The sequence below is a fragment of the Caretta caretta genome, chromosome 1 (assembly GCF_965140235.1).
Source record: "Caretta caretta isolate rCarCar2 chromosome 1, rCarCar1.hap1, whole genome shotgun sequence".
Lineage (NCBI taxonomy): Eukaryota > Metazoa > Chordata > Testudines > Cheloniidae > Caretta > Caretta caretta.
Genome location: NC_134206.1, coordinates 25009006 through 25023567, shown reverse-complemented (window position 1 = coordinate 25023567; position 14562 = coordinate 25009006). Strand labels below are relative to the sequence as shown.

Here is a 14562-nt window from a genome sequence, read left to right as displayed (position 1 = left end):
CTGGAAGATGTGCTTTGATCAAACACCAGTTATTGCATTCAATACAGGGATAACTGGGTGAAATTCTATGGCCTCTGATATAAAAGAAGTCAGATTAAATGAACTAATGGTCCTTTCTGGCCTCAAAATATATGACAATAGTGTAATTCTGTGGCATGTGAGATTAGAATCCAGCTCTGTGTGCCTTTAGACACGATTCACAATTTATCTGGCATGTGGTGATTCACTTTTCATTCTTAATAGGAAAACTGTTGGCGTTTTCTGTTGTGGACCAAATGAAATCTCCAAGGTACTCCACAAATTGAGCAACAGCAGCAACTCCTATGGGACAAGGTTCGAATACAATAAAGAATCCTTCAGCTGAAAGTCTTGGGACTAAAAGGACTCTATGGAAGAAAGAAGTGCAATTATTTTTTGTAAGACTTAAGAGTCAGAGCTTTGTGCTAAGCAGATACAGTATACCAAAGAGTAGCAGGTTTTCTTATTTATGATTATTTAAAATTCTGAAATAAGGACACAGCAGAGTACCAAGTCACATCAAGTGTTTATGCTCAAAGCCAAAAGCTCTCAGAAAATATTTATGATGGTGGGGATGATTCATTTATCAGTATGTAAATTAATTTAAAAAACGGAAACACACGGTTGCTTTTATGGCTGATTCAAGAACAGTCCATGGAACATCTGAAATTTCTCCACTTCATCTTGCTAACCTCAGTCCTCTGAAATTGGGATTGGTTAAACGAACACCAGATTGATCAGAATTAAAAGTGCTCTGCAAGACAGATGGTGCTCTTTACTGGCACACAAATGAAATGGCTTTGAAATGGAGAAACTCCAGGCCAAAAATATTAGATGATTTAAATATTGCAGATTAGGATTCTGTATGTAAAATATAAAAGTTTATTCTCCCTAGCCTGCCTCCCTACTGGATAGCTGTCTGGTAGGGATATATATTGAGGGCTTACCCCAGACTATGCGAAAGTGGGTGCAACCCTATGAAATCTCTGGGCCAAATCCTATGGTGATGTAAATGACAGGTGGGGTGTAAATTGGCCCATAGAGGTACTAGTGTAACTTCTATCAGTTTGATACTGAATGAGTTCACAAAAAGCGTATGACTTATGTACCTAGAGGGAATTGGATCAGGAAAAACAACTAGCAGGAGAAGGCAAGATAGGATATTTCTGCTATACCCCCAAGTCACCATGGAAGACACACACACACACACACACACAGATGAATGAGTTCAAGCTGCCCTTTTTAGGTGCCTCTGCTGATGAGTTTACAGCTCACGTACTCCATAGTGACTCAAGTTGACTTCAGCCTCTCAACTGACTTGAGTGCATTGATGCTGAATTTCACCGATATAACTGAGAGGAGAATTGGGGCAGATATGTCATTTGCATCACCATTTGTAATATGGTAGGAATTAGCCTTAATTGCTGTGACCCTTTACTTGGGGTGTGCTGATGGAAGCCTTGGCCAGTCTACAGGATTGTTGTTGTTTTTCTGTTCCAAGAGCTTCAGAACATGAGCTTTCTCTCCTACCATCCATTTCCCAATCTGTACATAATAAGTGGCAGGAAATCAGAACCCACTGGCCCTGAGGAGCAACATTTCCCCTATCCCATTGCCTTGGTCTCTTTTATTTCTTCTTTAGTGCCCCAGTTCTGTTTCCTCATAGTCAAGTTCTGCTCTGAGGATAAATAGGGCACTAAAGACGTACACAATCGGGGATCAGTATAGTTCCATTGATTTTAATAGAATGTCACTGATTTTGAGTGGATCTGGCCCTTAATCTTCACCCAAACCTCAAGAGCATCACCTCTAGAATACTTGTGGCATCCACTGAAGCAGGAGGGTCTCAGCACCACTCATAACTGTGACTCTCCCATATGTTAGCACTTTGCACTTTGGTTTAGTTTATGGCTTTCAACTCACCCTTTTTTTATCACCTGAACTTCTTAATTTTCAGCATGCAGAAGCAGCCCTGCACCGGTGCCTGGTGATATCAATGTCTGTATTAAGAGGGGTGCATTCTTTCGGTAGCTCATACACTGGCTTGCTGCATGTGTGACAAGTGAAAATGAGGTTGGTCTCGGCTTTTGCAGCTGCTGCTCAGGAGACGCCACGACTGGAATAGTAGGTCTGAAGGGCCTTGGCAGAGAGGTGTGGAGAAAATTTCCTGGCACTTGTCTATGCCGGAGATAGACAAATGCCACCAGCCCCTCATTTTACTCAGTTTGAAGTAAATGGAAGGGGGAAAGTGGTTGTTTTCGGGTTGGCTGGGATTTGCCAAGGAGCCTAAAGGAGTTAGGTCCCCAAATCCCTTGGAAGTTCAGTGGCTGCCTAAATCCCACCCACTGATTTTTGGGGCCTAATTCACTAAATGATTTGTAGATTAATAGCGTTTTAAGGCCAGAAGGGACCATTATGGTCAGCTAGTCAGGCCTTCTGTAGATAGTTACTGCAATGTAAAACTGGAGAATCAGACCCTTTATATTAATAATTAATATTTCTGTTGCCATCTGTATTAGCTTAAAATTAAATGTAATATAATGCTGCCAGCAATCTGTACAGTGATGAGATATTGCCATGCACAGGGGGTTTTTTGTGGTTCGTTTATGACAAGTGATATCATAACTGCATCACCCCATCTCAAAAAAGATATATTGGAATTGGAAAAGGTTCAGAAAAGGGCACCTAAAATTATTAGAGCTATGAAACAGCTTCTATATGAGGAAAGATTAATAAGTTTGGGACTTTTCAGCTTAAAAAAGAGACGACAAAGGGGGGATATGATAGAGGTCTATACAATCATGACTGGTGTAGAGAAAGTAAATAATAAAGTGTTATTTACTCCTTCTCATAACACAAAACTAGGGGTCACCAAATGAAATCAATAGGCAGCAGGTTTGAAACAAACAAAAGGAAGTATTTCGTCACACAATGCACAGTCAGCTTGTGGAACTCTTTACCAGAGGACGTTGTGAAGGCCAAGACTATAACAACAGGGTTCCAAAAAAAGAACTAGAAAAGTTCCTGGAGGACAGATCCATCAGTGGCTGTTAGCCAGGATGGGCAGGGATGGTGTCCCTAGCCTCTGTTTGCCAGAAGTTGGGAATGGGTAACAGAGGATGGATTATTAGATGATTACCTGTTCTGTTCATTCCCTCTGGAGCACCTGGCATTGGTCACTGTCGGAAAACAGGATACTGGGCTAGATGGACCTTTGGTCTGACTCAGTATGGCCGTTCTTATGTTCTTATTTGTTAACCCAGTGGGTCTCAAACTTTTTTTACTGGTGACCCCTTTCACATTGCAAGCCTCTGAGTGCAATCCCCCTAATAAATTAAACACCCTTTCAAATATATTTAACACCATTATAAATGCTGGAAGCGTTTGGGATGGAGGTTGACAGCTCATGACCCCCCGCCATGTAATGACCTCACGACCCCCGGTTTGAGAATCCCTGTGTTAATCACAAGTGCAGATATAATGATCTTTATTCTGTTGCTTTAGCTTCTCTAGCAACTACCTATAAAAATGTTTATGGTTGCTTGCTTTCTCTCTGGTATATAGCTGTTCCGTTAACATACAAAGAGCAAACACTTTTCTAGGTTGTATAGCTTGACACAACTCAAATATAAGTGATGCCTTATAATTAAAAGAATAATGAGCTATCCTCTTAATCCAAATGATAGGAGGAGCTGGTGCTGTCCTTATGAATTTTAGAAGACTAGTATATAGGTAGGGAGGGTTGTCAGAACAGGGGATAAATAGTTAGAACCCTTGGCTTCAACTTCTATTTAAGGCATTGCCTTTTCTGATCTTGGGGGGCATCACTTTGCCTTCCTGTATCTTAGTTTCCCCATCTATAAAATGGGATTAATACCATCTACCTCAGAGGGGTTTTGTTAGGCTTACTTGATGTTTTTGAAGCACTTTGGCAGTGCTACAACAAAAGTTGCCTTTGTCTTTATTTGCATTATTATTTTTTGTGGTGCTCTGAATCCTGGATCTTTCAGCATTGCTCAGGTCTGAGTACTCTCTCCACATTGTGGAGTGAATTGAAGAAGAGGCTCAAAGCCTGAATTACTTTGCTTTCCTTGAGGCATGCTTTTTACAGCAGCAAAAAGATTAAGGGCTGGGGATTGTGACACTGAAATCTTGCCTTGTTGACTTCAGTAGCAGCAAATGTTATTGACAAATAGACCCTTCTGGAGGCTGCCCTACACACAGTGCTTTTGAGTGTACAGACTGGCAAAAAACAGTGCAGTGCCCTTCTACTACACAGCGTTTTCACCCCAGGCCAAGAAGATATAAAAATAAATGCCAGGAAAGTGAGTGCTTAATTCCACATTTACAGATCAACCGGATTTGCATGACTGAACGTCTCTTTGTGCTTTGAAACATGCCATATAAGCCAGGCCATCAGGAGCTCCCTACTGTTTGGGAGAATCCCTCTGGGTATTGTACCATTTCTTGCTTGATACGTCACAAAGATTTTTACAGCAGGTGTCTTTCTCTGTCTGCCTTATGTGTCACTAACCTTTCAGTGCTTTTATTTTTGTGCATTGAAAATGGCACGAACTCCTCTCATCCCATGATTGAAGCCACCCCCACTGTCTTGTGTGACATTCTGCCCTCTCTAACAACCCCTGAGGAGCTGGGCTTGGTGCAGGAGACTAGTGCAGCGTTTACGTTGGCGGGTGCTGACTCTGACAAGCAGTCACAGTAAAGTCACTGGGGCTACTCATGTGAGTAAGTGCTTGCCATTTGGCACTAAGGATTGCATAACTGAGCCTGAATGGGGACAACTGGGGACTGGGTAGGGTTGGCAAAGGTTGATATCCATTCCCACCATTCGCAGACACATTCCTGAGTTGCACTGCCGTACCTCCGGGGCCATTATTTCAGTCATGTGCTGGTAGTAAGTGCTGCTTCTCCTACAGGGGAATTAGGGTTGTGGGATCTGGATAGTCAATGTCCTATGGCCCCTTTCTTGGCCTGCCCATAAATCTCCCTTTGCAGCAGCCTATTTGGGGCCAGCATGGAGACCCCTTCCATTGCACACAGGGTATGCAGCCGCACATGCAGTTTCCACCACAATCCCACTATGTAAGTTTTGTAGTGATTCTTGCGTGTGGGCTGTTTGCAGTGTGGCTGAGTTTCAGCCCTCATGCTCAGTGGGGTAAACCTCAGGGAGGGAGAAGCACCTAAAATCAACATTGGCATAAGAACAAAGGGCTGTCAACCAGCCATGAGTACATTCAGGCTGGAAATTAGAAGAAGGTTTCTCACCATCAGAGGAGTGAGGTTCTGGAATGGCCTCCCAATAAGAGAAGTTGGCAAGAAACCTAACTGGCTTTAAGATGGAAGTTGCTAAATTTATGAACGAGATTATATGATGGGGTTTCCTGCAGTAGCAGGGGACTGGACTGGATCGCCTTGGAAGTCCCTTCCAGTCCTGTGTTATGTTGATGATTTTCACGTCTCATGTTAGTAGACATGCCGTACCAGGGGCCAGTTCTGATCTCATGCTGACATAACCCATGGGCTTCACTGCAATACCTCTAGATTCATATCCAGCACAAACAAGAACAGAATTCATTCCAGGGCTTTAAATCCTACTAGCATGTGAATGGGAGGAGAATGGCCGACTAGGAGTTGGCTGGGAAGGTGTAAATAGTGAGCATGATGGGCTGACTGCTTGGGAAGCTGTAATTCTAGTCCCATATAAAAAAAAATCACAGGAGTAATGGTTTAGCAAGAGGTTTGTTCTCCAAGCTAAAAACCCTGCATTCAGAGAGAGCCAGCCCACCGGGCTATGGTTTTAAACAGTAAGACATTGTTTGAAGAAGCCTGCAGGAGGCTAATAAGTTGTTGCCAGTAGCAGGCAAGGAGTAAGAAGACAGTTATTAAAAAGCAAGGTTTACTTGTAACGAAATAACTGGTATGAGGATTAATTTCTACCTCAGCTGAGCAGTTATTTCATATGCGTATCAGCATGATTTAAGAAAAAGCTGGATCTGCTCCTCTGTAGATTATACATCCCATTTTACTACCGTTTTTTTCACAGAGGCAATATTTTTAAAAGAGTTCAACACTAAAGATTGGAAGCTCATAAAAATATCTCAGGCGTGCGAGCTGAACTGACCTTTACTGTAATGGAGGTGCATCTTGCATGGGTACGTATATTCCAACTGGAGAGTTTCCACCATGTTCTGAATTCTAATATCAAGTCTGAATCTCTTCTTCTGCTGGTGGAAATCAAGAGTAATAACGTGCATTGAGGCTACTGTGAAGTTGCACTGGTGTAAGAGCATGTCACTAAGATGAGACTCTTTGGTCCCCAATATGAGCCTGATTTGTCAAGGAGCTGAGCAAATCCTGGAGGTTTTAAGGATTCTCCAACAAAGCTGAGGGTGCTCAGTGCCATGAGTCGGTCAGAATCGGGCCCTATGACACCTTTCAGTGGCTCAGCATGTGCAATGCATTGTCATACCCAAAGGTTTCAAGCAACAAAGGCCATTTCTTCAAGTGCTTATATTAATGTATGTTGATTAATAATTAATCACTATTGTATTAATCACATTACCTACCTTGTAGCACTGAGGGGAGCAGTTACAGTATCACAGAAATCCATCACGTAATGTGCCAAGTACATTATGGGCCGACTTCTGAACATCTGGGCTGACTTAGACTTGCTGGGGCCTGGGGCCAAAGCCCAAGGTTTAGGTTACAGGCCCCCTGCCTGGGCGGAAGCCCTTGAGCTTTTGTCCCTCTGCCCAGGGTGGTGGGGTTCAGGCTTTGGACCCCCCACCCGGGGCAGCGGGGCTCGGGTGGGCTCAGGCTTCTGTCCCCCTTCCTGGGGTCTTATAGTAATTTTTGTTGTCAGAAGGGGGTCTCAGTACAATGAAGTATGAAAACCCCTGCTCTAGATACATACCATTATAATGGGGGAGGTGCGGAAAGCAACAAATCAAATGACAGCCTGGCTTTTAGCGGAGACCTTGAAAGTCTGAGCACAGGACCATGTCAAATTTCAATAAAATCACCCACCCACAACATAAGTGCCTTCCTCTATGCCTCCTGTCAAAATCTTCCTATCCCCCAACCCGAGATGTACGCCTTTTGGCTGGTGATTTGTAATATTCTGACCTGGGGCCGGGGGAGAAGCCATGAGAAGATCCTGAAGCTGCGGGTAAGTGTTGTCATAATATATTAATCCAAAGATGCTTCAAGAAAAAGCTCTGTAGCTAGAGGGGAGGGAGGAAGGATATTTTCCTCAAATGGAGGAGATAGGAAATATATAGAGCCAGGGAGCAGCCACGATGCAGAAGGGAAATTTTCCCTGGTTTACCAGACTCCACAGGAATCATTCCCATTGTCAAATAAGGTGCAGATATATTATTGCAATAATTCTGAACTAATGCTTGCAAACAAAAACCCTTCCTATGCAAAACTCAGAGTTAAAATACCGGCACTCAGAGGAAATCTGGAATAATTTGGTAAATGCCTTAGAAGTATGTAGTGCATTTGAAATACAAATACCACTGGCTATTTCTAAGTTACCATTTTTAAAAGGCCGTATCAGCTTCTGTCATTACTGCGTTTTATTTTTCGGAGTGCAGTGCCTTTTTAACTCCTTCACTGCCACTCTCTGTTTGCAAGCACGGTCCTTCACTCCAAGTGGCACTGACGGTTTGATAAATAAATCGTGGGTTAGTTGCTGTTGACCCTAGGTAAGGACAAACTTGACAATGAGAAGCAGAGTTCCATAAATGTCTACGGTACCTAGCAACACGGGGAGGAGAGAAGCTGCTGCATTACTTCTGGTGCACCACTAGCACATTAAAATTCTGTCATTGCAAGGTCACAGTGTGAGTCTGATATTCCTCTACCCCTGGGGAAGAATTTTAGAAGGGAAAGAGAGTGAGAACCTTCGTTTCACACTGTAGTAATGTAGCCAAGAGTATATTCATCTCTATCAGAGCATTTATTTCAGTTTTGAAATACTGCATCATTTCTTTCAGCGATGAAGAATCCTCCCCTGGTTCAGAGTAGAGTTGTTTGCGTGTTCGAAATGTAACACTTGCTTTGAACAGAATAAATAAAGCATCCCAGCATTGCCGTCTCCCCGTAATAATCCCAGAGAAAGGCAAAAGACCAGAGAGCACATGTAATGAGTGGAATGTGTCCTGAGTTGCACTCAGTGCAGAGTGATTAGGAATGCTGCACAGCATTCTCTGTGAACTCCCAGGCAGAGGCAAGCTATAGACAGAGGGAAACAGCAGTTGGGAAGAGGAATACAGCAGCTGTGTGAGTAAAGCTGGTCCGGAATTTTTCAAAAAAATGTTTTTCTTCGGAAAATGTTGAATTATCAAAACTAAAACTGTGAGCGGAAGTGCTTGGGTTTTGACAACAATTTCCTCGGGACCAGGCTGGAAATTCACATAAGGTGGAGAGAGAGGCCACCCCAGAATAGTTAAGAGCCCATTGGTTAGGCACTACCTCTGCCCCATCACAACACAAGGTTCCATTATTTCTCCCCCCCTCCAATAAAAGTGCATTTTATTCAAACTGACCTGTGGAAACACCATCTCAGCTCCAAGTTTACATACGTTCCCGGCTGAAACACTGGGTTAAAAAAGTAGGCATTTCCAAAGGGGTGTAAGGAACCTATAATGGGATTATCAAAAGCACCTAGGCACCTGTCTTTCCTGTATATTTTGATCTTGATTGTTACTCTAAGGGCTGAATTCTCTTGTTGTTGTTTGGGGAGGGGAGGGTTGTTTTGTTTTGTTTTTTACTACTCTCTTATTCCTAGGTCAGATGTAGGATTCGCTTTCCATGTCAGCTCTTTTTCTAAATTGTTTGGTGCTCATGGGAGGCAATGTAGATTATTGGTTTGGTTAGAGATGGAAACAGTAGATCAGGAATCTGGGGGTCCATTGCCTGGTCTGCCATAGATTCACTATGTGACATTGGTCAAATGACATAACCTAAGATTTTGAGCAGGAGTTTAAGGGATTCAGGAATTTGAATGAGAATTTGACTCATAACTGCATTAGGTTCCACTTTTAAAATCCCAAGCTAAATATCTCGGTCCCTGAGTCTGCGCATCTGTAAAATGGGGATAGTAATATATACTTCACAGGGATGTTGTGACAATCAATTATTGTAAAGCACTTGACGTTCCTCAAATGAAAAGTGCTATGGATTTGCCAAGTATTATTATGTCTATTGTTATATCATAGTGCTATGAGTCACTGAATCTTCCCACATTACTAATTTATATAGATAAATTGCAAGATTCTTTTGCACTAGAGCAAGAATGCCCCTTTTCCAAAATTACTGAATTACCATTTTATCTCGATGGCCATCCTGACAAGCAAACCATTCTTCTGGGTTCTTTTGCTGTTCATGTGTCGTTGAGCAACATTGTGTTCCATTATATTACCAGGAGGTACTAACTTGGGTTCATGCCTTGTACTGTATTTGACAAAGCACTGTACATTACTCATGTAATTACTGCACTGTATTCTCAAGGTATTCACTTCACAGAAAACATCATGACTTCGGAATAAATAAAATATTCCACCACTATCAAAACATGGTAGAGCAGCTGAGTTGGGAACTGGTTTTAGTTCATGACGTACTGCTTTAATTAACATAGAAGCACTGTGTGTATATATATTTGTTAGTACTGTAAGTAAACTTGAAGCATTTTGCATGGCATATTTTGGAAACACTCATTTCATTTGCCACCTATTGGGATCTCAAACAAATACACAAACAATGGAAACAGGAAACTGGGCCAAAAATGTTCCTGTTGTAACTCCAGTAATGAGATCAAATCAAACACAGGGATGGATTTGTCCCATTTGAACATACGAACCGCATTTCACGAACACTAGCTTCAGAAACAATGCCGGTCATCTAAGCTCTGAACATCTCTTCTAGAATGCAAGGATAGAAGAAAACTATAGGCAGCGTTGAGATAGACTGATTCTACACCCACTGAAATCAATGGCAAATCTTCTGCTGATTCCAGTTGTGACCTTAAAAAGCTTCTTCTGATATTAGCAGTAGTAAGGATTTCAGAAAGATCCCATATACAATGGGGAATACCATTAGTGGTCCCTGTTGAGCAAAGCACCTAAGTTCATACTTAACTCCTGGCATGTGCCTAAAATTCATCCTTGTTGGGTAAAGTATTTCACGTAAGGGACTTACTTAAGCACGTACTTAAGTCCCACTGAAGTCATTGGGGTTTAATGATGTATTTAAGGTTATGTATGACTTTGCTGAGTCAGAACCAGAACCAGGAATCTCTGTCTCAAAAAAAAAAAATGTAAGTGCTTGATCCAACCTCCATTGATGTTGGTGAGGCTTTCCATTGACATTAGTGGGAGCTGGATCATGGCTCCAGTGCACCCACTGTCTTGGAAAGTCTCAATCCTGCAAAGAGCCCAGAGCTACCGAGAGGTGCCTAGTGCCCCTAATTCTGACCGGCCTCAGCCCTACAACACTTTGTAATATAAGGGCCTGACATGAAAATGATATGAGGAAAATTCTACTTGCTGTGGAGAAAAACTGAAAGCAATTTGTGTGCAGACTACTTCAACGATTTCAGAATAATTATCAAAATCAATACTTTTTTTGTGAGAAACCAAAAAGAAATAATTAATATATATAAGTATTCATATAGAAATTGTGCCTTGTTACTTCTTCACACGAGTGTGGTGGGGGCTAGGTTGGTTAGTTTAACAAGAAGAAGATGAAACAAAAGACATGTTAAATTGTAAATCATGTGCGAAGGTCCAGTTAGGCAGGACAAGAAAAAGTTTAAAGAGCAACTAGCAAAAGACTCAAAAACTATCAGCAATAAAATTTTCAAGTACATCAGAAGCAGGAAGCCTGCTGAACAATCAGTGGGGCCCCTGGACAATTGAGGTGCTAAAGGAGCACTCAAGGAAGATAAGGTCATTGCAGAGAAGCTAAATGAAATCTGTGCATTGGTCTTCACTGCAGAGAATGTGAGGGAGATTCCCACACCTGAGCCATTTTTTTCAGATGACGAATCTGAGGAACAATCCCAGATTGAGGTGTCAGTGGAGGAGGTTTTGGGAAAAAATGATAAATTAAGCATTAATAAGTCACCAGGACCAGATGGTATTTGCCCAAAAGTTCTGAAGGAACTCAAATGTGAAATTGCAGAACTCCTAATGTAACCTATCACTTAAATCAGCTTCTGTACCAGATGGCTGGAGGATAGCTAAGGTGACACTCATTTTTTAAAAAGGCTCCAGAAGCAATCCTGACAATTATAGCCCAGTAAACCTGACTTCAGTACCAGGTATATTGGTTCAAACTATAGTAAAGAACAGAATTATCACATACATATGTAACACTGACAGACCCCAGTCGTCGACAAGCGGGATCGAAGCAGGGACCTCTGGAACTTAGTACATGAGCCTCTATCGCATGAGCTAAAAGCCAACTGTCTGTTAGCTAAGGCTGTAGAGCAAACTCATTAATCTCTCTGGTCTCGGTGCCACTAGATGGGACAGAACACCATAGCCAGGAGGCATGTGGATTAAACATAGATTAACACAATTTGTTAGAAAAGAGTCAACCCGATTTTTGTAAAGGGAAATCATGCCTTGCCAATCTACTAGAATTCTTTGAGGGGGTCAATAAACATGTGGACAAGAGAGATATAGTGTACTTGAACTTTCAGAAAACCTTTGACACAGTCCCTCACCAAAGGCTCTTAAACAAAGTAAGCACTCATGGGATAAGAGGGAAGGTCCTCTCATGGATCCGTAACTGACTAAAAGATAGGAAACAAAAGGTAGGAATAAATGGTTTTCATAATGGAGAGAGGTAAAGAATGGTGTCCCCCAGGGGTCTGTACTGGAACCAGTGCTGTTCAACATATTCATAAATGATCTGGAAAGGGGGGTAAACAGAGAGGTGGCAAAATTTGCTGATGATACAAAACTACTCAATATAGTTGAGTCCAAAGCAGATTGCAAAGAGTTACGAAGGAATCTCACAAAACTGGGTGACTGGGCAACAAAATGGCAGATGAAATTCAATGTTGATAAATGCAAAGTAATGCGAGTTGGAAAACATAATCCCAACTATGCATACAAAATGATGGAGTCTAAATTAGTTGTTACTGAACAAAAAAGAGATCTTGGAGTCGTTGTGGATAGTTCTCTGAAAGCATCTGCAATCAAAAAAGCTAGCAGAATGTTAGACACCGTTAGGAAAGGGATTGATAATAAGACAAAGTATCATAATGCCACTATATAAATCCATAGTACGCCCACACCTTTAATACTGCATGGAGTTCTAGTTGCCCCATCTCACAAAAGACATATTAGAATTAGAAAAGGTACCGAGAAGGGCAACAAAAACGATTAGAGGCATGGTATAGCTTCCATATTAGGAGAGATTAAAAAGATTGGGATTTTTCAGTTTAAAAAAGAGACGACTAAGGAGGGATATGATGGGGTCTATAAAATCAAGACTGGTATGGAGAAAGGGAATAAAAAAGTGTTATTTACTCCTCATAACACAAGAACCAAGTGTCACCCAATGAAATTAATAGCTGATATAAAACAAACAACAGGAAGTACTTCTTCACACAATGCACAATCAACCTGTGGAATTTGTGGTCAGGGAATGTTGTGAAGGCCAAAGCTATAACTGGGTTCAAACAAGATTTAGAAATGTTCATGGACGATAGGTCCATCAATAGCTATTAGCCAAGATGGTCAGGAATGCCACTTCATGCTCTTAGTGTTCTGAACCTCTGACTTCCAGAAGCTGGGAGTGGACGACAGGGGATGGATAGCTCGATATTGCCCTGTTCTATCCATTCCCTCTTGGGCATCTGGCATTGGCTACTGTCGGAAGATAGGACACTGGGCTAGATTTACCTTTGGTGTGACCTAGTATGACTGTTCTTATGTTCTAAATTCCTTTTCAGGGATTTTTTTTTATTGTTGGAAAAGAAACACATGGAAAAAGCAAATACCCCATCTTCTACAGCATGCATGCTTTAGAAATAAAGGAAAGTTGATCTGTCAAGATTTGTTCTTGTCCAACACTGGTGGAATGATTAAAACTAGAGTGGGTCAGAAAATGCGGGGGGGAGTGTCCCCCATGGAAAATTTAGATTTTTGTCAAAATATTATTTTATTTTATGTTTGGCAACTGAAAAATTTGGCCACAAAAAAGGCATTGGTTTGCCAAAAAAAGTTTGGTATGGGGGGGGTTCAGTTTTCTGCCCCAAAAAAGCAAATATTTTTAAGGAACACTGCCCCTTTTTGCAAAAATGTTTGTTTTAACTGAAAACTCCAATTTTTGCTTGCTGGATTTTAGATGGAATTTTTTTGACCAGCCCTAGTTAAAACAAACTGAAACAGAAGGGGGAGCTCCCACTGCAACAGCCAATGAATCGGGGGGAGCTTGGTCTCTTTGTTTTTAGCAGAGGGGTCAGAGCAGTGTTCTTCCATTGGCTTCTTAATTTAATCTCTGCATAGGGACACAGTGTGGCGTATAAATACTAGGTAAAATGTGATAAGCAGGTGTGATGCTCTGTACGTTGGGGGAACACCCTGCACCCCCCTGTGCATCCTCATAATATGATTGTGTGGTATCCAATTCAAAGTTTGTCATATTGGGTGTCTTTGGAAGGCTCATGATGCACTGAGCATTGTTGTTATAGTAATGTTATAGGTTGTAATTTCATGTATGTAGTTATGAGGCTGAAAATGTGTCCTTATTGCTTAAAACAAGCCCAGGCAAAACTCTCCAGGAGCAGAGGGGCAGTTCACACCTCATCAGGACATGTATGGGACAAACTCAGCCCAGCCTCACAGGAACAAAGGACACTGGCCTAGGCAGCAACAAAGGATCTGTTGGACTCTCGAGTGAGTCACTCCCCTTCGCTTGATCAGTTTGGGACTACAATGAGGTAATGCTCACCTGACTCTGAAGGGTGGGGGCAAAACCAAGAGGGAGGAAAGGACATGATAAAAGGGAGAGACATTTGCCATGCTCTCTCTCTCTTCCACCTCCATCTACCACCAAGTGACTGAAGCGCTGATCAAAGGGGAGAGCCTGGCTGAAGGGCAACCAGCCAGCCTGTGGTGAGAAGTATCTAAATTTGTAAGGGCACTGAAAGTGTTAAGATCAGCTTAGAATGTGCTTTGCTTTTATTTCATTTGACCAAATCTGACTTGTGCTTTGACTTATGATCACTTAAAATCTATGTTTTGTAGTTAATAAATTTGTTTATTCTACCTGAAGCAGTGCATTTGGTTGGAAGCGTATCGGAGACTCCCCTTAGGATAACAGGCCTGGTATATATCAATTTCTTTGTTAAATTGATGAACTCATATAAGCTTGCAGCGTCCAGCAGGCATAACGGGACACTGCAAGATGGAGGTTCCTAGGGTGGTGTCTGGGACCAGAGATATTGGCTAGTGTCATTCGGTTGCACAATCCAAGCAGCGGCTGGCCACAAGTGCTCACTCA

At 41.9% G+C, this 14562-nt stretch overlaps 1 protein-coding gene across 3 annotated transcripts in view; it reads left to right on the top strand.

Annotated features, from left to right (window-relative positions):
* Positions 1–14327, top strand: part of NOX4 (NADPH oxidase 4) — a 173598-nt gene extending 159271 nt beyond the window's left edge. For 2 of the 3 annotated variants that reach the window (XM_075126592.1, XM_075126595.1), the window contains one exon: positions 13822–14327. In XM_075126592.1, coding sequence (XP_074982693.1) covers positions 13822–13978 — 157 coding nt within the window. In that variant the 3' untranslated portion in view covers positions 13979–14327. Of the gene's footprint in view, positions 1–243; positions 9631–13821 lie in introns of those variants that run through there. The other variant, XM_048841953.2, reaches the window with a different exon arrangement.
* The last annotated feature ends 235 nt before the right edge of the window (positions 14328–14562 follow it).